At 39.6% G+C, this 22,138-nt stretch overlaps 1 protein-coding gene across 1 annotated transcript in view; it reads right to left on the reverse strand.

Annotated features, from left to right (window-relative positions):
• Positions 1-22,138, reverse strand: part of cyb5r4 (cytochrome b5 reductase 4) — a 55,384-nt gene that overhangs the window by 29,311 nt on the left and 3,935 nt on the right. The window contains exons 4-9 of the mRNA XM_066701709.1: positions 17,700-17,784; positions 13,379-13,420; positions 12,949-13,003; positions 9,927-9,984; positions 9,014-9,107; positions 8,305-8,337 (exon numbers count right to left, since the gene is read on the reverse strand). Of these exons, the coding sequence (XP_066557806.1) occupies positions 8,305-8,337; positions 9,014-9,107; positions 9,927-9,984; positions 12,949-13,003; positions 13,379-13,420; positions 17,700-17,784 (367 nt within the window). The remainder of the gene's footprint in view (positions 1-8,304; positions 8,338-9,013; positions 9,108-9,926; positions 9,985-12,948; positions 13,004-13,378; positions 13,421-17,699; positions 17,785-22,138) is intronic.

Consider the following 22,138-nt stretch of genomic DNA (forward strand, 5'->3'; position numbering starts at 1 on the left):
GGAGAAACAAAAGTGAAATTGTGTTTTTCAAGTAAATTAACTTAATTATAATTTAAATATACAATATGTTTATTTCTGAAGGAAGAATGCATTTGAATCCAAACAGGTGAGGTATATCCATATGCTGTTCATGGTAAGGAAACTATTAAATTGCTGCTATATTCTTCTGGAAGTATTTGTGTTCTATACATTATTTTATGCCATTATAGGTTTTTGCATCGTTGCAGTTCAAAAAACACTGACTCCCTCAGATGTGCTCAGACGGCCTGCCTCTCCTCAGTCCTCATCCTCCTCGATCTCTCTGCAGCATTTGACACTGTCGATCACTCCATCCTCCTCTCCTGCCTCGCTGACCTTGGAATCTCTGGGACTGCTCTCACCTGGTTCTCCTCCAACCTTAATGACCGGACCTACCAAGAGACATGGCGAGGCTCCTCATCCACCCCCCAACCTCTCCTCACAGGTGTTCCCCAAGGCTCCGTCCTGGGCCCGCTCCTGTTCTCGCTCTACACTCGCTCCCTGGGCCCCCTCATCGCATCCCATCATTTCTCTTACCATTTTTATGCAGATGATGCCCAGATCTTCCTGTCTTTTCCCTCATCCCCACTCGCATCTCTGCCTGGATGCACTCACACCACCTCAAGCTCAGCCTCTCCAAATCTGATCTCCTCTTTATTCCCCCCTTCCGCTGATCTCTCCATCTCAACCCCCTTGGAATCTACGTCACTCTCTCCTTCTTCTTCCGCTAAAAACCTAGGAGTCACCCTCGATCTTGCGCTCTCCTACACCCAGCACATCACCATGCTGACACGCACCTGTAGATTCTTCCTGAGCAACATCCGTCCCTTCCTCACCAACTACTCGACTCAGCTGCTCGTCCAGTCCCTGGTCCTCTCCCGTCTGGACTACTGCAACTCGCTCCTGGCCGGCCTGCCTGCAACTACTACCCGCCTGCTCCAGCTCATCCAGAACTCGGCTCGTCTGATATTCTCTCTGCCCGATTTGCACACGCTACTCCACTGCTCCGCTCCCTCCACCGGCTCACAATACCGGCACGCATTCAACTCAACTCAAGACACTGACCCTCATCTACCGCTGTCTCGACCACACTGCACCAAGCTACCTTCAGACCCTCGTCTCTCCATACATCCCCTCCAGACCACTGCGCTCCTCTGGTGCCAGAAGACTAACCCTGCCTCCTCTCCACTCCCCTTCCTCCAGAGCCGCTCCATCTCATCCCTGGCCCCTAAGTGGTAGAACGACCTTCCCACTGAAGTCAAAACAGCAGAGTCCTTGACCTCATTCCGGCGCTTACTCAAAACACATCTTTTCAGACATTATTGTAATTTACTCATTTACTCTCCTGTAAGATAGCACTTTACAATGTATTATCATACTACATGCCTTGCATTACTAGTACTCATATTGTTATTTTGATTTCCCCTATGCTCCCTTTCCCTTTGCCCTTGACTGTAACCTAACACCTTGTCTGCACTCGGCTTTTACAATCCAGGATGTAAGATGTCATATAGTGTATACACTTGTGTAAATTGGAATTTGTAGAATGTATTATGCTTTGAGTTGCACTGTATTACAGTGAGGGAAAAAAGTATTTGATCCCCTGCTGATTTTGTACGTTTGCCTACTGACAAAAAAATGATCAGTCTATAATTTTAATGGTAATGGTAAAAAATCCAGAAAAACTCATTTCAAAAAAGTTATACATTGATTTGCATGTTAATGAGGGAAATAAGTATTTGACCCCTTCGACTTAGTACTTGGTGGCAAAACCCTTGTTGGCAATCACAGAGGTCAGACATTTCTTGTAGTTGGCCACCAGGTTTGCACACATCTCAGGAGGGATTTTGTCCCACTCCTCTTTGCAGATCCTCTCCAAGTCATTAAGGTTTCGAGGCTGACGTTTGGCAACTCGAACCTTCAGCTCCCTCCACAGATTTTCTATGGGATCAAGGTCTGGAGACTGGCTAGGCCACTCCAGGACCTTAATGTGCTTCTTCTTGAGCCACTCCTTTGTTGCCTTGGCTGTGTGTTTTGGGTCATTGTCATGCTGGAATACCCATCCACGACCCATTTTCAATGCCCTGGCTGAGGGAAGGAGGTTCTCACCCAAGATTTGATGGTACATGGCCCCGTCCATCGTCCCTTTGATGCGGTGCAGTTGTCCTGTCCCCTTAGCAGAAAAACACCCCAAAGCATAATGTTTCCACCTCCATGTTTGACGGTGGGGATGGTCTTCTTGGGGTCATAGGCAGCATTCCTCCTCCTCCAAACACGGCGTGTTGAGTTGATGCCAAAGAGCTCGATTTTGGTGTCATCTGACCACAACACTTTCACCCAGTTCTCCTCTGAATCATTCAGATGTTCATTGGCAAACTTCAGATGGGCCTGTACATGTGCATTCTTGAGCAGGGGGGCCTTGCGGGGGCGCTGCAGGATTTCAGTCCTTCACGGCGTAGTGTGTTACCAATTGTTTTCTTGGTGACTATGGTCCCAGCTGCCTTGAGATCATTAACAAGATCCTCCCGTGTAGTTCTGGGCTGATTCCTCACCGTTCTCATGATCATTGAAACTCCACAAGGTGAGATCTTGCATGGAGCTCCAGACCGAGGGAGACTGACAGTTATTTTGTGTTTCTTCCATTTGCGAATAATCGCACCAACTGTTGTCACCTTCTCACCAAGCTTCTTGGTGATGCTCTTGTAGCCCATTCCAGCCTTGTGTAGGTCTACAATCTTGTCCCTGACATCCTTGGACAGCTCTTTGGTCTTGGCCATGGTGGAGAGTTTGGAATCTGATTGATTGATTGCTTCTGTGGACAGGTGTCTTTTATACAGGTAACGAGCTGAGATTAGGAGCACTCCCTTTAAGAGAGTTACCTGTATAAAAGACACCTGGGAGCCAGAAATCTTGCTGATTGATAGAGGATCAAATACTCTGTGATTGCCAACAAGGGTTTTGCCACCAAGTACTAAGTCGAAGGGGTCAAATACTTATTTCCCTCATTAACATGCAAATCAATGTATAACTTTTTTGAAATGCATTTTTCTGGATTTTTTTGTTGTTATTCTGTCTCTCACTGTTAAAATACACCTACCATTAAAATTATAGACTGATCATTTCTTTGTCAGTTGGGAAAACGTACAAAATAAGCAGGGGATCAAATACTTTTTTCCCTCACTGTATGTAAATTGGAATTTGTTTTATGCCTTGACCTACAGTGTATTTTTGCACTTTATATTGCGCTTATACACTCACCTAAAGGATTATTAGGAACACCTGTTCAATTTCTCATTAATGCAATTATCTAACCAACCAATCACATGGCAGTTGCTTCAATGCATTTAGGGGTGTGGTCCTGGTCAAGACAATCTCCTGAACTCCAAACTGAATGTCTGAATGGGAAAGAAAGGTGATTTAAGCAATTTTGAGCGTGGCATGGTTGTTGGTGCCAGACGGGCCGGTCTGAGTATTTCACAATCTGCTCAGTTACTGGGAATTTCACGCACAACCATTTCTAGGGTTTACAAAGAATGGTGTGAAAAGGGAAAAACATCCAGTATGCGGCAGTCCTGTGGGCGAAAATGCCTTGTTGATGCTAGAGGTCAGAGGAGAATGGGCCGACTGATTCAAGCTGATAGAAGAGCAACTTTGACTGAAATAACCACTCGTTACAACCGAGGTATGCAGCAAAGCATTTGTGAAGCCACAACACGTACAACCTTGAGGCGGATGGGCTACAACAGCAGAAGACCCCACCGGGTACCACTCATCTCCACTACAAATAGGAAAAAGAGGTTACAATTTGCACAAGCTCAACACAATTGGACAGTTGAAGACTGGAAAAATGTTGCCTGGTCTGATGAGTCTCAATTTCTGTTGAGACATTCAGATGGTAGAGTCAGAATTTGGCGTAAACAGAATGAGAACATGGATCCATCATGCCTTGTTACCACTGTGCAGGCTGGTGGTGGTGGTGTAATGGTGTGGGGGATGTTTTCTTGGCACACTTTAGGCCCCTTAGTGCCAATTGGGCATCGTTTAAATGCCACGGCCTACCTGAGCATTGTTTCTGACCATGTCCATCCCTTTATGACCACCATGTACCCATCCTCTGATGGCTACTTCCAGCAGGATAATGCACCATGTCACAAAGGTCGAATCATTTCAAATTGGTTTCTTGAACATGACAATGAGTTCACTGTACTAAACTGGCCCCCACAGTCACCAGATCTCAACCCAATAGAGCATCTTTGGGATGTGGTGGAACGGGAGCTTCGTGCCCTGGATGTTCATCCCACAAATCTCCATCAACTGCAAGATGCTATCCTATCAATATGGGCCAACATTTCTAAAGAATGCTTTCAGCACCTTGTTGAATCAATGCCATGTAGAATTAAGGCAGTTCTGAAGGCGAAAGGGGGTCAAACACAGTATTAGTGTGGTGTTCCTAATAATCCTTTAGGTGAGTGTATATTGTAAGTCGCTCTGGATAAGGGCGTCTGCTAAGAAATAAATAATAATAATATTTTTTCTTCATCCTATTGTACTGCCATTAGCACTACATTGTGTTATGATATGAAGTTGTACACATCAATTACATGAAGTGTGAAATTTCTCCTGCCTTCATTTTCCAGTATGGGGAACAAGGCTGTAACTGCACTGCATGATTATATGTTCTCTGACCCCATTTAGAAATGCAGCAGCAGCCCCCCCCCCAAAAATACACACTGTCAAAAAACACTAAGACTATTTAAATTTGTTTTTTTTATTAACAACTAAAAATTCAAAATTGAATTCTGAACAGCAAAAGCAGAGCTTAAAATGCTAAGAGACATATGTTCTAATGTCTTTTGAGACTTGATTGATTTAAAAACAAAACAACAATTTTACATTCTTCATCTTTTCTTAATTGTATTTCAGTACAATTCCCAGGATATCCCATGAAATAATCCTGAGGAAATCAAAGTTAATATTCCTGCACGATTATAAATTATCCTATATTAATAAATCTGTAGTATTTCAAGAAATCCAATAAGCTTCTTCAGTGACAATGTACTCAGACACAGTTTGTCTATTCAAACAGCAGGACACAATAATGTCAAAAAGCATCACCAAGGCTTCAAACAGAAATTATACTGATTAGCAAAAAGAGATATTGTGTCGGTTGTATTGCTGTTTAAAGCTCGTCAACATGGACATGCAGGGGTAGTTCAGGACCAGCAGGGTACCACTTTCCGCCCCTCTAATGGACATGCTGGCGTTAATGAAATGCTTGAAGCCTTTCATTTCCAGTTGTGCAAGAAGGTTACACACTGGGATTAGTAGTGCAAATTTTTTACTCAGGAGCCCCGCTGTAACTGTGCAATTAATACAGCAGGGAATTACATCCAGTATACAGTATTTTAATTACCATAATTTACATATGTGTAGTGTAACCATGACAACTAAATAAGAAGGTACATGGAAATTTTTTCCTTCATAACATGGCAGTTAAATTTGGCTTCTGCCTGCCGACTTGTATAGCACAGTCATTTTATTAAGTGATTGTGTTTGGTCTTGCTTTGTTAACTATTGTAGTGTGTGATCTAGTTACAGTATGTATAATAGATAGCTACCGCTAACCATTTTAAATAGATCACAACACCTAAATACATCCATCTATCCATCTTTGAAACCGCTTATCCTGGCGAGGGTCACGGGGAAGCCGGAGCCGATCCTGCCAGGCATAGGGCGCAAGGCAGGAATACATCCAGGATGGGACGCCAGTCCATCGCTGGGCAACACACACATACAGACACACACAGGGCAATTTAGAGAGACCAATCAACCTAACCCGCATATCTTCGGACGGTGGAAGGAAACCAGAGTGCCCGGAAGAAACCCACATGGACATGGGGAGAACATGTAAAATCCACCGACCGCCCCCCCCCGAGCCGGGACTCGAACCCGGGACCCCGGAGCTGTGAGGCACCACCGTGCCACCCACACCTAAATACAATTTTAAGTTTAAATATATATTATTGAATGATATATACTGCAAAACAAATACTTTTTATTCCAAAAATCATTTTTATATTCGATAGAATATTCAAAGAACTAAATATTCAATAGTTGCAGCTGTAGCGTTAAGGGGGGGGTGTATTGTGATAAGAGCATACTAGCCCTGACCTGGAGCTCTGATCTAAAGAAGACTTCTCCCCCAAAGTTACCAAAATTCCTGAGCTCATCGGCCCATGAACTGTTCTACGTCAAAGTGACAGTTTTGGGAGTCGGCTCACCTAGAATGGGCCAAATGCCTTGGAATCCCTGCTGTGAAAACGTCTGGGGAAAATGGCCCGGAGGTCATAAACCCCTTTTGAAGCGGGCGAGAGCCGAAATCCCGTAACAGAGCTATAAACCCAGGCAAACCTGCATTTCCAAAAGATGGCATGGATTGACATCAGGCATAAATCAAGCCTCCTCCAATAGGAGACTGGGGGCTGGCACAAATCCAACCTCGCAAACTCAAGAACCAATCGCCTATAATCTGAAGGCATAAAAGGTAACGCACAGCACTTTTTCTCTCTCTCTCACCTGAACCGGTAACTTGCTGCCACAGCTCAACCTGAAGAACTTTAGAACCTGCGCTTGCCCGCCTCTAGCCATCTGATCAGTGGAGTGTATACAGCGGGACAATTGACTAAGTTGACTGTAATACAGAAGTGTTCAGTCACATTTTCTTTGATTTGGTAACGGAAGTGATTTGTCTTTGATTTGTTGATCTTGAGTGAAATTTAATTAGTTTTTCCCTTTTTGTATAACTAGTGTAGTGCTACATTTTATCTTTGTTTTTAATACATTTGAGAATGTATATCTTTGGAATTGGTGTCTGCATCCAAATATTACAGAAATTGAGTTCTACAAGATTCTAGGATTCTTGATAAGGTGATACTTAAATTCACTTCTTTAACTGAAATGTATGTATACCTTATGCTACACAGCCTTCATTTTTTTTAAATCATACCAAACACTAACATTTCTTGAATTAACTTGCTGAAAGGTTCTGAAATTGTAAAATAGGCAGACCTGCTGCATCTACTTCAAATACTGTGCAGAATCCACCAATAACACTAGTCATGAAAAATTAGTCCATGGCTTTTCAGTTTAGAAATCTAAAACACATTAGCAAAATGTATTCAATTAAACCCTTAGGTCTTGTATTAACAAACCCCAGACTTTGATATGTAAAAAAGATGGACTGCTGAAATGGGAGGGAAAATATGCCTGTTGTGATGGAAATTGAGCTAGTACTGCACAATAACAGGATAGACATCAAGCCAGATGGTGCACCTGTCAATAACTGTCCACAGCAGAAGGAAAACAGGGCTGCTTTGAACATAAACACAGCACTGAAAGTAAAACAACAGATTATTACATTGTCCAAGATCCAAGATGCACCTTGCAAATACTTAATCTTCTTAAGCATCACAACTGCTTATAATTATCCTGCTTAAGTAAATTATAATTAGTTATCTGTTCTAAGAGGATATTTTCATTTCTGGTGCACTTCTAGGGTGGACCTGCTGACCCGTCTTATCTTGCCTCAGAATTCACTCTAAATTCCAGTCAGCAGCATCAAGCTGGCCAAACTCCACTGCAGTACTAGGAAGTGAAGATGATACAGATAATAGCACTTCGGTTGCCAATTTAAGCCATTTTAAACAGATGAGGAGCTTACTGCAGTCAGAAAACATCTACAGAAAGGACACTTAGCAAAAGCACAATCACATTCTCGGCATTTACTGTTATCAGCATGGCCTTCATGAAAATTTAACAAGGACTACTGATGGATAGTTTCAATATCCAGTAAAGCTACTAGTAATATTTAAAGAAATATACTGGAAAGCTCTACCAGCATCTTCATAACAGCAATTCTGAAATCAAAATATTTCCTGGCTTAAATTAAATGTTACAGTTTTGCAGGGCAGGGTAGGTCTTTCTCTTCTAAATTGTGCAGCAGAGCGCTCTAAAGGTCATGGAAAGGATCGACACTGAATTCACAATGACTTCCTCAAAATCAACGAGAGAGTAAAAGGTTATTTAACACCTTGGAAAAGTGCTGCCTGCAAGCTAAGGCTACAGACTGTCGATGTTACATTTTGTATGCTCTTGAACTTGTAACACACCTGAAGTTCTTTAAAATAAAATTGCTGACCTTTAGTATTTGTTCTTTCTAATTGAACCATGAAAATATGGGCACAAATTACTTGGGGTAATTTTGTTCTCAGCAAGCATTTTACTTACTTGAAATATGTGCTTGAACTTCATGAGACAATCCTGAAACAGACATAATGGACAACTTTATTAACATAAATGTACAGTTTTGAAACTTTATATTTTGATGGGACCATGAAAGAAAGCAACATTCATTTTATTATTATTGTAATGAGGATTTCTATTTCAGTGTAAAGCTTTGCTATATATCCCTTGATCTCTGTGTAGTCTTTTTCTGTTCTGTAGCTCCTGTGCCAGTCTCAACCATAATGATTTGTGGAAACAAGCAACTCACAGATTGGTTTGGCTCTCAGGCATGATTATCACTTACTGTAGACAATGATCCCCAACAAGTGGAGATCACACTTCACAGGGAACTATTGACTACAGATTGAGTGGGAATAGAATGAAAAAGCTGTCTGAGAGCCAAAACAGAAAACAACATAGGATTTGAAAGATTACAAAGGTATTGAGAAATAAATACTATTCTTTCTTTATCAATTTGGCTGTCTGTAAGAACACTGAATATTAAAAAAAAGTTTTGCAGTAAGAACTTATGTTGAGGTGTTTAAAATGTGTCATTACATACCTATTAAGAATTGTGTGAATGGGGAAATAATTCTGGTTAAAAAGAACAGACAAAAACCAACAAAATAACAGCAATAACAGGTCTCATTGATACGGATTAATGTGTAAATTGTGCAGTGTTATAACAATGTAATGTAACAATGTAACCCACTCAGATGCATGAGGTAAGAGAGCTCTCCCAGCACCACTTCCAATCTCAATACTCCATCCAGAAGGTCAGCAATTGCACAGTCTGAACTCAAATCCTGAAATAATAAAACAGCTTTGAGCTCAATTAACAGGTAGTTTACGTTCGTGTTGTTTTAAATGGTATCAAGCTTATTCCTATTACAATTTACGTGTGGCATTTATTAACACATGGACAGCCTTTAGAAAGCAACTTAATTTGAGGCGTACATAATAAAAGGTTAAGAATCCTGTGGCAAAGGTGAAACGCACAGAGTGCATTTTAAGCAGACTATTACTAGGAAATACAGGATTCTAAATTGAAAGTGGTTTAGAAGTATAGAAGAGGTCTGGGTGTGTGATGCGTCTCAGCTCTAATCATGTCCCTGAGGAAATAAAAACAATGTACTGATACTCCACTGACAATCACTTTCAGGTGGAAAGTGTTTATATAACATAAAATGCTTGAAACTCAATCCACTTTTCTGTAACAGAAAGAGAAAGCTGTTCTATATCAAGGAATAGACAAAACATCTGCGTGTCTTTTATTTGCTGTGAAACTGTAAAGCAACTTATTAAAAACAAAAAGTTTAACAATTTAGTCATTAGGTGTGGATTACTGATGACCTAATCATTAATTACCCTTAGGAAAAATATTAATGATCAAGCATGAAGCATATTCAAATATTCTTTATAGATAAAATAATTACTGTATCTACGAAATAACATCCCCACATCTGGAAACGAATCCACTACCCCCCACTTGCAGTGGTGTTCCAAAGGAGATTAATTACTGTACAGTGCTAGAAATGCTAATATAGTTTGGCAACACAAATTCCATTAATCTTCAACAAAACTTTCATTGATAAATTATACATTGTTAGGATGGTGATGCATACCTTCTGTTTTGTGTAGATGAGAACAGTGACTGTTGTATCTGTCTGGAACCAGTCATATCTGCAAAAACACATAGAATTTGATATGCATTTACAAAGCCCAGTTTCACAATATATAGTCATATATAATAATGATTTACATTAATAAGAAAAAGAGCTCTGAAAGTGATGTGCTGGTTGCCATGGTCACCTGAATTGAAAGGTGTGACAGAGTGCTTGAATATATACCACATTTATAGAAGAAACTATCCTATAATTATGACTAGAAAAAACTATTAAACTTTATTGAACGGTCATCAACTAAAACTAATAAAAGACTTTAATAAAGTAGGTATACTGTACATTGAGTTTACACCCAAGAAACAGTTAACGCATTGCCTCAAGTTAATTCATTACATGCTACTTAATATAGTTTTAGTTGCATCCACTCCTTGCACTGAAGTGAAGACAAGTTTATGTATCTTAACTAGCCCAAGACATAATGATGTACAGTATCCAATATATAAGTTATATCACCATGGAAACATGTTTTTCAGGCAGCTATATATTATTATATTTCTTAACAGATGCCCAGCTTATCCAGGGCGAATTACAACTATTACAATATGTCATATTACATTGACCATTTTTTCTGGTGTTGCTTCCAGAATAGGAAATTGATTTTATTTTGCAATTACCACTAAATAACAGGTTTTCAGTCTTAGTTGTCACTGTTGTCTGTGCTCTGCAACATAGGCTTCAGCAACAAAAACATGCATTAGGTCATGGCCTTCAGATATCCACTGCAACCCTGTTGGGGACCTGGAGCCGCTACAGTGTGACTGGCCTATTAATTCCTAACCTTCAGTGCACTGATGATTATCAAGTAACCTAGATTCTTGTCAGAACCTACACAAAGAAAATCAATAGGACACGCATTGAAGGATTATCAAACAGCATAAAATCTTTCGATGGAGGTTTATACCTAGTGTTTATACCTATATTTTAATACAATCATACCCATAAAAAAGGTACTGACAGAATTCCAACAGTCCTGAATGTAATAGGACACCTTGTCATCATAAACAAAACAGTTACTTGACGAGAGAGACCAACTGAAAGAGTGGATTTTCTTCTAAATATACTAACAGGCTCCTTCACTTAATTTATGGTAATGTATAATGGACTCAGAGAGAATTAATGTCAATACATGTATGCACTGTGGAGTGTTCACTTTACGGCATGCTTAGTGTGTGACAAAACTTCAATTATAAAGGAGCATTGAGAAAAGAGAAGAGAGACTGATCAGGAAAAGGAAGTGAATTGTGAATTTGTATATTGTACTAGCCTGGAAAGATAAAACACGAATCTAGTGGCACTTACTGCCAGGCAGCACTGGAGTAGAAAATGATTAATTACTGCACATGGGAAGGCTTCCCCATATACAATAGATTTATATTGGTCTTTTAGCACTGGTTAGCCAAGGCAGACACATAAAGAGGCTTTGTCTAATCTCTGCCTATATTTGCACTCTGTCTGGCCTGCCCTACATAAGAACATAAGAAAGTTTACAAATGAGAGGAGACCATTCAACCCATCATGCTCATTTGATGTCCATTAATAACTACGTGATCCAAGGAACATATCCAGTATATTTTTAAATGCTGCTAAATTGTCGCTTCAACCACATCGCTGGGGAGTTTGTTCCAGATTGTGACTACTCTCTGTGTGAAGAAGTGTGTCCTGTTTTCTGTCTTGAATGCCTTGAAGCCCAATTTCCATTTGTGTCCCCGGGTCCATGTGTCCCTGCTGATCTGGAAAAGCTCCTCTGGTTTGATGTGGTCGATGGCTTTCATGATTTTGAAGACTTGAATCAACTCCTCACATAGTCTCCTCTGTTCCAGGGTGAAAAGGTTCAGTTCCCTCAGTCTCTCAGTAGGACATTCCCTTCAGACCTGGAATACGTCTGGTTGCTCTCCTCTGAACTGCCTCTAGAGCAGCGATATCTTTCTTGAAGTGTGGAGCCCAGAACTGTCCACAGTATCCAGATGAGCTCTAACTAGTGCATTGTACAAAACATGACTTCCCTTGATTTAAATTCTACACTTTTGACAATATACCCTAGCATTTTGTTTGCCTTCTTTATTGCTTCCCCACATTGTTTGGATGGGGAAAGTGAGGAGTCCACGTAGACTCCTAGATTTTTCTCATGCGTTACCAGTTCTATTCCTCCCATAGTGTAATTATTGTGGACATTTTTATTGCCTGCATGTAATACCTTGCACTTGTCCACATTGAATTTCATCTGGCAGGTGTCAGCCCATAACAAAGACCCTTTGAATACCCTGAGCTGCTGAGATTTTTTCTGCTGAGCCACCTATTTTAACTGCATGCCTTTAAAGTAAACATGATGCTTCCAGTCAATGCTAATCAATTACTGCAGTTAAAAAGTCTAGGCATTTCTCATCAAAATAACAGTTAACTGCCTTTAATGTTTTCTTCACAGAACATTTTGGCAAACAATATGAAACATTCAACAGATGTACTATATTCCTTTCACATTTTATTTCTTCTGAAGAGAGGTACTGAGATGAAAAATTTGTAAAAATGTTCACATTTTTAGGTTGAAAAACAAAAACTGTAGTCACATTAATTATTTTACAATGCTGGATTATTATTAATTCAGTGGAATGTGTCTTCTATAGCTCATACACCCTCATATACTCCAGAAATGGGTACAGGCAATGTGTTTTGCGGGAGAAATGCATGTAGAAGTAGTACTGTCTGTCATGTTAAAAGCCTGCATAACAATTTTGCATAAAGAGTAGCAGAACATAGGGAAAGTGGATCTTACAAATACAGAAGGATAACACAGATGCCAAATGTTGAGAGCAGGACAGCCATGTGTTTGTGTGGGAGGGGAATCAAGCAATAAAACATATTATATATATATATGCTGTATGTTCTTAAAAAAAAAAAAAAACTTAAATGCAGTAGTTTCATAGGTGAATGAAATGGGAAGATAATTATGGATTAGAAAAATTACCTGGGAGAAATATCTTTGGAAGCTGGTTCAGTTGCCTTTTCTGCTACAGGCAAACCTAGGAAAAGATCAAAACAGACGTAGAAATGTAAGCCTTATACATGAAAACTGAAGAAACAATCCACTGCAAAGACCTTGGTACAGAGTAGCATGAGCTTGAGGCAAAAAGCAAATTCACACTTTACACTGATGTCATGGAGAATATATTGTCAAACTTTGGTAGGAGCTGATACTAAAATTAATTACAGCATTAGTAGAGAAGCATGTTGAGCAATTTATTTTGTATAATGTGCAGCTTCTCCAACAGGAAAATACCACAGTACACATCTGAACCAATCATGACAAATACCTACTTCAAAGTATTTAATCTATAAACCTAATTTAATCTATACATTTACTCCCCCCGACACACACAATATTTGACTGCACTTACCATTGATATGAAGCTTTTGTCCCTTTGTACTTGAAAGGGAATCTGCACACAAGGAATTAATGAAAGTTAGCATAAAGAGCTTTTTTTGGTATGATAAAACTAATACCAACTTCAAAATGTATTCATTTTCAAGAACACCTAAAAAAAATGAAAACAAAAAACACACTTAGTATATACCTTATATTTGATCTAAATGGCTTTTTTTTTTCCACGCAGTACAGCAGGCCTTGGGCTGGATAGTGAAAGTTTATTTCCATATTCACTGCCACACTCTATTGCACCACAGAGTTGCTATAGTGTCAGTTGAAAAGTACATTGCACCCACTATCTTAGAAGCAAATCTTGGCTGCTACTGAAACCCAATTAAATGGGTTCGCAGCTTCAAATTAGATATTCATTTAATAATGAATTGCTCTGGGCAAATTACCAAACGAATTTTAGCAACACAGCTATCATTCTGACAGCAGCATAACAGTTTTCCCCTTGGGTGACAATAAAAGCATTGTTACATGTTGGCATTGTAAATTAACAGTCCACCATTGGTATGTTATTTCCATTATTATAAAGATACTTTACTCTCACAATTAGGTGATAGGCTGTATTAAGGGTTCCCACTTATTTTTAACAATACAATTCCAAAACTTTTCCATAACTTCTTACCACATTTCCATGACTATATGTGCATTTAAATGAGGCAGTCACATTTTTCTTGGGAAAGAGAATTGACGCTTAGGAGACGTATTAGTGTGGCGCCGTTTACAGTGTGTCAAATTAGAAGTGAATCAACGTGACACACTATTTTGTACAGTGTGTACACAAACAGAAAAAACATCCCGCACTACTGTGGGCACAGTCAGCTATTTTAGGACTCAACACCTAAAAGGGTTAATTTAGATTTTAAAATGTACATGAATGATGTACAAAACAAAATTAATACGATCATGATAATGTCAGGTAAATTTAAAATTTGACCAGAAGTATGTATTACAGTGCTTTACCTAGGAAGAATATTATTTACAATAATTTGATTAACCTGGTAAAAACAAATTACTGTCAGGTCATTTCGATTTTTTGTTGATCAAGAGAGCTTCTCAGTTCAGGACTGCTTTCAAGAATAACTGTTTACTATAATACTCAAGAGCAATACACACTGAAAGAGTACACACAAGGCAGTGGGTTACTATATCGTATATATAAAAAAAGTACTTTAATATCCATTATATGTAAAGCTTTTATGAAACCATTCAATATAGCCAGTAGTTTCATAAAGGATTATCTCTTTTTTATTTTTATATATTTTAATTTCTTCACTTGAGGTGTTTTTCATCTGAGACTTATCTTACATGCTAACTGACTTCCCAGGAAATACTGCTTCAGAAAGCATTTCTTAATGTGCAGCAGTGAAATTGGGCAGCACAAGTAGGATGCACAAGCAGCAGTGCAGAATTAATCTGTGGGTTAGACTAGATCACTCAGTTCCTCTTTCACAGCAGTATTTAATGCATGAGTCAGTTAGATTGCAATGACAAAAAGGTAGAAACAAAAAAGAAAAGACGTGAATCAAATAAGAATTATGTTTTTTAAATGAAGCTGGCTCAATTGACTGAAGTTTCCAGAGTACACAGAACGCTAAAGGAACATCGAACTCACGTGAAGCCACTAGGGAGTCATTCTTCCAGAAATAGTTCATAGCACTAGTGTGGTCTTATTACACTGCTGTTCTATTGACACAGAAACTACAGCCATTACTAAAGAGGACTGAACTCCACATCACCTTTGTAGCTGAGCTAATAAGAGACAAATGGACTAAACCCTTAACCAACTCCTCCTAGAAGCAAAACCCCACTAGAATAACATTTTCTTGGCTCTAATTCTGCATATTTACAATGCAAGAAAAGTAGTGCAAGTCTGCTGTTTTGGTCAACACCTTTTATTGTAGGAGAAACAAGAACATAAACTACAATATACTAGAGATGATCAAGTAGTCTAAAACTACTGCTAATAAAAGTGCATAAAAAATGAATAGGCTAACCATATCTAAAAATAATGCAAATTTGAAGGCTACTGCCTTTGTCATAGAGTTGCTACATTCAGAAATGTGAACCGCAATGGTGTCATATGCCCATAGTGTTATTAAATTGCCCACCAGTCATTTCAGCAGCTATATTAACCTCTGCTGAATTCTCAATTCCCTATCGAATCCCTTCACAAGCTGGCTCTGTCATATAAGATGATTGAAGTGGAGACTGCTGTTTGCATATTAGATGGATTCTGAAGGGCAACAGTCTATTCCTCTCAACGCTCTGTAATGACCATCACAGATTACAGTTTAGCCTATTACTATTTGCTATTACTATAGTATACATTTTCCTGTACATGTGCCTATCAAATCAAAAGAGGAACCTTTCCACCAAAAATTTGGATCTCTCATTCTATAAATCAATGATATGCTATTTCAATTTAATTTTATGATATGTATTTGATCAGGCTGCTGCACCAGGTGGTCCATTCTAAAAGCTTAAAACCAGGATATAGTTAATGAAGCATTCCTGAATCTGATAATCTCTGGAGACAACAAATGTTTCCAGACAATCAATGTGGAGAGAGAGGTAAAGCGGATGTTGGGGAACTGGGCAAGGAGAAGTGGAAATGGTGGCGAGTCCCACAGCTTCAGAGAAATTGAGGGATTTCATATCTGTATACTGAAAGTCCACTGACAAATAACATTTTATTTTTTCCCCTTGTGGCAGTGTGAGAGGCAAGGCTGGGGTCAGGGCGGGTCTTTCAGTGGAGGAGACTACAAAACCTCTCCTCCAGGACTCCAAACCCCAGAAGCCAGCAGGGCTCCTGATGGCCATAGCCCCACCCACCACTTCCTCTATAAAAGGAAGAAGGAAACGAACCAGGGTGTGCATGCTTGGCTGGGGTAGCAAGGTGCACAGGAGGGAGAGAAGAGAGAAGAGAGAAGAGAGAAGAGAGAAGAGAGAAGAGAGAAGAGAGAAGAGAGAAGAGAGAAGAGAGAAGAGAGAAGAGAGAAGAGAGAAGAGAGAAGAGAGAGTGGAAGAGCAGGAGAAAGAAGGGAGAAGTTCACAGTTGACAGATTCACTGGCTTAGGACCCTTTTTCTGGACCTGGACCATTCTCCCTCTTAAACCACAGACTGTCTGACAACCTCCCACCGGTAACGAACTTTGATTACGGACTTTGATTAGGAACCTGCCTTCCCCCTGTCGTACTTCTGTCTGCCCGTTGTTCGGCTCTGCCGACCTGGGCATATACTGTTATTATTGTTAGTGTTTGTTTTGTAGTTAGGGATTGTTTATGTTTAGTTAGTGCTCGGACAGAGCTAGGTTTTGTTTTGCCTTTTTAACACTGTGCCTTCCATTAATGGAAGCAATAAAATGACAGCAAGCCTGTTTTGTACCCTCTGCCTGCCTCCCTACTGTGTGTTTCAAGACCAGACCCCGCCTACATACAGCGCTTTCTTGTGACGGGCCCCCCAACCCGTTACACCCTGAAGAACATCACAGAGAATGAAAGTGGGTCTGAAGAAAGAGAAAGAGATGATCGTTTTTCCTGGTGTTCTCAACATGCACTATGATAGTCAGGCTCTTCTCTTTGATCAATACATCTAGAGGAATACTTCCATACTCGAAGAGGGACAAGCAAGCTTAAATAGTAATGCAATCCTGTGAGGCGCAAAGCCTACCATCTTCCAGTCCTTGTTGCACATCTATCTAAAGTCTGGTCCCTGCAGTAGCAAAGCATCAAATAAATATATCTAAGCCCCAAAAAGACATGCTATGATCTGTATTACAGCCGGGCAATTGACGTCATAAGCTGAGAAACAGAATACACAGTGCAAAGCACTTTTAGCTGCATTGTTTATCACTAAATAAGTTTTCTCTTATTAAACTACTTGACATTTGTTGCTCGAGTGGATAAATCCTGGTAGCTGGGAAAAGTGCATTAGTGGTTGCTCGGCAGTTCACATTAGGGTAGCTGGATGAATGCAGCACATTTTAGAATGACAAGCAGTCAGTTTGTCTTCTTTACTGTTGAGTGCAAGTGTCAATATACCCACATATGTGAGAAAATGGAAGAAGGACAAGGAAAAAGAAGCAATTGTTCCGTGAAAGCCATTTACATCACATCTCCAAACATAGCATTTTAAATAAAATGCCCTTATAACTGAACTTTCCTCTTCTGGCTGCCTACCTGACCTGTATTTGAGTAAGATTATTTTGACTGCCAGTGCAGATCTCACCTTTCCTTTAACTGAAATGTTATTATAGAAAGCACATATCTGCAAGATGCATTACCTTTAGCCATTGTTCCAAGATTCACTGCCATCCTTCCCACAAGGCACTCCTTCAGCATGGACTCATAATTAACCCAGCGGTGAACCTGAAATACAAACATACAAAAAAAAAACACAGAGCACAAGAGTGAATGCTACACAAAAGAAACCACAAACTGACCTAACCTTACAATTAATGCCTTGCCTTAAAAAGTGAAAAGAGCCGGTTTCCCCCACAAAATGAGTTATGCATGAGGTTTACATGGTTTGGGCAACTAATTTGTACTTTGTGCTGGTTGTTTATTTTCCAGGTATTATCCACAGTGATGAAATGGTATTTTCATGCATTTCCCTTGCATCATGGTTTGAAGAAAAGGATGTCTCTGCAGGCTCTTACTGACGTCAGACCATACAGCAGCTACGTCTTTGATGCTGCTGTCTAATGCATGGCGGCATTTTTAACAGGATTGCTTTAGAAGTTGGAAGTAAATAATTTAGTGCAAACATAAAAAACCACTGGGACAACTGGCACCATTATAAAATGCAGCTGTTCATGATCTTGGCTTTCATGTCTTCATCCATCCATAAGAGATGCATACAGTGAGCTCATATCCATCTACAAATCTGGCATTTAAGCACAGAGCTCAGTGGACGAAGAGCCTGCAGATTGCATTACTGTGCTTTTGGATGACCACAAACACCCTTTTCGAGGAATCTAGTACAATCTATTAAAAGAGCAGACATGATTCAGCCAGTCATTCTGTTAATTATATATGTAGGTACAGTTGCATTAAATGTATCCATACCCTTCCTTTGAAACAATGTTAAACTGTGAATTTAAAAATACTGTTTCCCAATATATTTTCCAGCCTTAAAATTTAAGATTCCTATTGATTGAACTGAATGCAGTTGGAGTGTGTATATACGATTGCTTGCCATGCCATTGATTTCTATATGCATCAAAGAAATTACAAGTTTATTGTATTGTTTTTCAAATATTCAAACACTTGTTCCAATAGTCTCAGTAAGAAATATAATGGGTGTGTGTATGGAGGGAGGGAGGGATGTAGGGGAACAGTACTGTAAGGAACAGTCATCAGGAGACAGTGAGCTATGTTTTTATAGTGCTATCTTGAATATTAATATGTATGTATGTTTTTTTTTTTTTTTAAGATCTAAAATAATTTAAGCCATTTTCCATAGTTATAAAGAATTACATAATAATGATGCAAGAAAATCACAACATAGATTTACTTAGCTACTGCTTAATAAAAAAGGAAACCATTACATTGCTGTAACAGAATCAACAATAATACAGTTAAGCAAGTATTATGGTTGCAGGTCCGTAACACTAAGTTTCAAGGGGATTTGCTAAATATTAAGTTTCATGCGGATTTTGCTACAATCTGTATGATCGAAGTGTGCAAAATTCAACAACCGTGTGATCGCAAAGAGAGTGTGACGCAACACGGCTCCTTGTTTACCCAATTACCATAATGACTGCTGAAGGCTACTGAAATCTGCTAGGCCATTAAGACAAAAACACATCTTAATTACATCTGTGTATGGGGACAGGGATGAATGATTTTCTGGTAACACGTTATTGGTATTGGAGACATTGACATTATTAAGGTAGGAATTGCATTCTCAGTAGCACTAAGTGTGATTCCTTGGTATTGGACAATACTAAATGAGGTGATGACAGAGACAAAGACCTACTTGCAGAGATGAGCTTAAATAAAGTACTTTCACTCCTCGATACACGTACAGCCAGTTTCAAATTATCTCAAACGTATTAAACTGCAGAGGTTCTGCTTTTTTTTTTTTTTTTTTTTTTAATTGCATTATTATTTTTGGTAAGGCAATGTTTTAGAACTAATTCTGTGTCATATACACTCACCTAAAGGATTATTAGGAACACCATACTAATACTGTGTTTGAGCCCCTTTCGCCTTCAGAACTGCCTTAATTCTACGTGGCATTGATTCAACAAGGTGCTGAAAGCATTCTTTAGAAATGTTGGAACATATTGATAGGATAGCATCTTGCAGTTGATGGAGATTTGTGGGATGCACATCCAGGGCACGAAGCTCCCGGTACACCACATCCCAAAGATGCTCTATTGGGTTGAGATCTGGTGACTGTGGGGGCCAGTTTAGTACAGTGAACTCATTGTCATGTTCAAGAAACCAATTTGAAATGATTCGACCTTTGTGACATGGTGCATTATCCTGCTGGAAGTAGCCATCAGAGGATGGGTACATGGTGGTCATAAAGGGATGGACATGGTCAGAAACAATGCTCAGGTAGGCCGTGGCATTTAAACGATGCCCAATTGGCACTAAGGGGCCTAAAGTGTGCCAAGAAAACATCCCCCACACCATTACACCACCACCACCAGCCTGCACAGTGGTAACAAGGCATGATGGATCCATGTTCTCATTCTGTTTACGCCAAATTCTGACTCTACCATCTGAATGTCTCAACAGAAATCGAGACTCATCAGACCAGGCAACATTTTTCCAGTCTTCAACTGTCCAATTTTGGTGAGCTTGTGCAAATTGTAGCCACTTTTTCCTATTTGTAGTGGAGATGAGTGGTACCCGGTGGGGTCTTCTGCTGTTGTAGCCCATCTGCCTCAAGGTTGTACGTATTGTGGCTTCACAAATTTGCTTTGCTGCATACCTCGGTTGTAACGAGTGGTTATTTCAGTCAAAGTTGCTCTTCTATCAGCTTGAATCAGTCGGCCCATTCTCCTCTGACCTCTAGCATCAACAAGGCATTTTCGCCCACAGGACTGCCGCATACTGGATGTTTTTCCCTTTTCACACCATTCTTTGTAAACCCTAGAAATGGTTGTGCGTGAAAATCCCAGTAACTGAGCAGATTGTGAAATACTCAGACCGGCCCGTCTGGCACCAACAACCATGCCACGCTCAAAATTGCTTAAATCACCTTTCTTTCCCATTCAGACATTCAGTTTGGAGTTCAGGAGATTGTCTTGACCAGGACCACACCCCTAAATGCATTGAAGCAACTGCCATGTGATTGGTTGGTTAGATAATTGTATTAATGAGAAATTGAACAGGTGTTCCTAATAATCCTTTAGGTGAGTGTAAGTTAGCGTAATAACATTGGAGTAATTGTAATTGCTTAACTGGCCAAGTCCCTATTTACATTTATGTCTTAAATCGCGGATGTTTTACATACACAGAGGAGGAAAAAACTATGATTAATTTTGGGACTGCAGATGGTCAGTACCCAGGTACTGTATAATTTTAACAACATTGTAATACTTTCACAATTATAATACTGATATCAGAGGAAAGACTAATTTTCAACATTGCTAACTGACTAGGTATGTGCACCTTTCTCACTGCACCCATGAATATGTACCCGTAATGAAAGAAGCAGCACTAAAAAGAAAATACTTCTACAGGTTCATTAAATCAAAAAAAGAAAGAAGCACATTGGTAATATAACTGGCAACTTCAGTATCAGACACTACTTTGTTGTCGGATCATTGATCGATTTCCCCTAGAGAGTTATCAAAGCAGAAGAACGGTCAAACTGCCTGGAGTGCGATAAACTGCAGTCTTATTAATCAAATCTTTATCCTACCCATTCAAGCAATCAAAACACTGCATTAAAACCAAAGCTGGCTTCTTGCCACTGTGTATGTTGAAGTCTGGCATGGAACAGAGTTAAACGGCAAAACACTCCTCTGATAATGCCAATTTAACTACACTGCCAGAAATACAGCTACCACTGGCTAAATGTCAGGCTGAAGAAATGTATTCATATGTCATGCTATAGCTATGCTATGGGCAGCAGTGTGGAATAGTGGTCAGGGCTCTGGACTCTAGAGGGTCGTGGGTTCAATCACAGGTGGGGGACACGGCTGTTATACCCTTGAGAAAGGTACTGTACTGAAACGTCCAAATAATCGAGAGAGATGCATGGTCAAATCAAAAATAATTTATTACGAGCAGCTGCACAGAAGAGGTTTGAGAAGCAATCTCAAGAACAGTCTTAGAAAAGTTATGAAGTCTAGGCACTTTTATGCAGACCAGACAGGAGAGAAAGATAACAGGCCCACATGTCTGTCTCGTGATGAGTGGAAGCTCCGTTTCTGGTCAGGAACATCATATGGTCAAACCGGGGTAAAATTAAGGCATACACAATGTTTAATATAAGGGGGGTTTGTATGATATATCAAGCCCAAAATTGATGATGAAAACTGTTCTTATCAGACCCTGTATCAGGAGTATCATCATCAAGTATAGCACAGTATCATAGCACAGTAAGACAGTGTATACAGTGACCTTGTTTATACAGACACACAGGGAAAGAAATGCAGTTCTTCATGGACCTAGGGGAGGAAAAAAAAAAAAAAAAAAAAACTACTGTATAAATGGATAATTGTACCTTTACAAATAATAATAAATGTGATGAATTGTA

The sequence above is a fragment of the Amia ocellicauda genome, chromosome 1, assembly GCF_036373705.1.
Source record: "Amia ocellicauda isolate fAmiCal2 chromosome 1, fAmiCal2.hap1, whole genome shotgun sequence".
Taxonomy (NCBI): domain Eukaryota; kingdom Metazoa; phylum Chordata; class Actinopteri; order Amiiformes; family Amiidae; genus Amia; species Amia ocellicauda.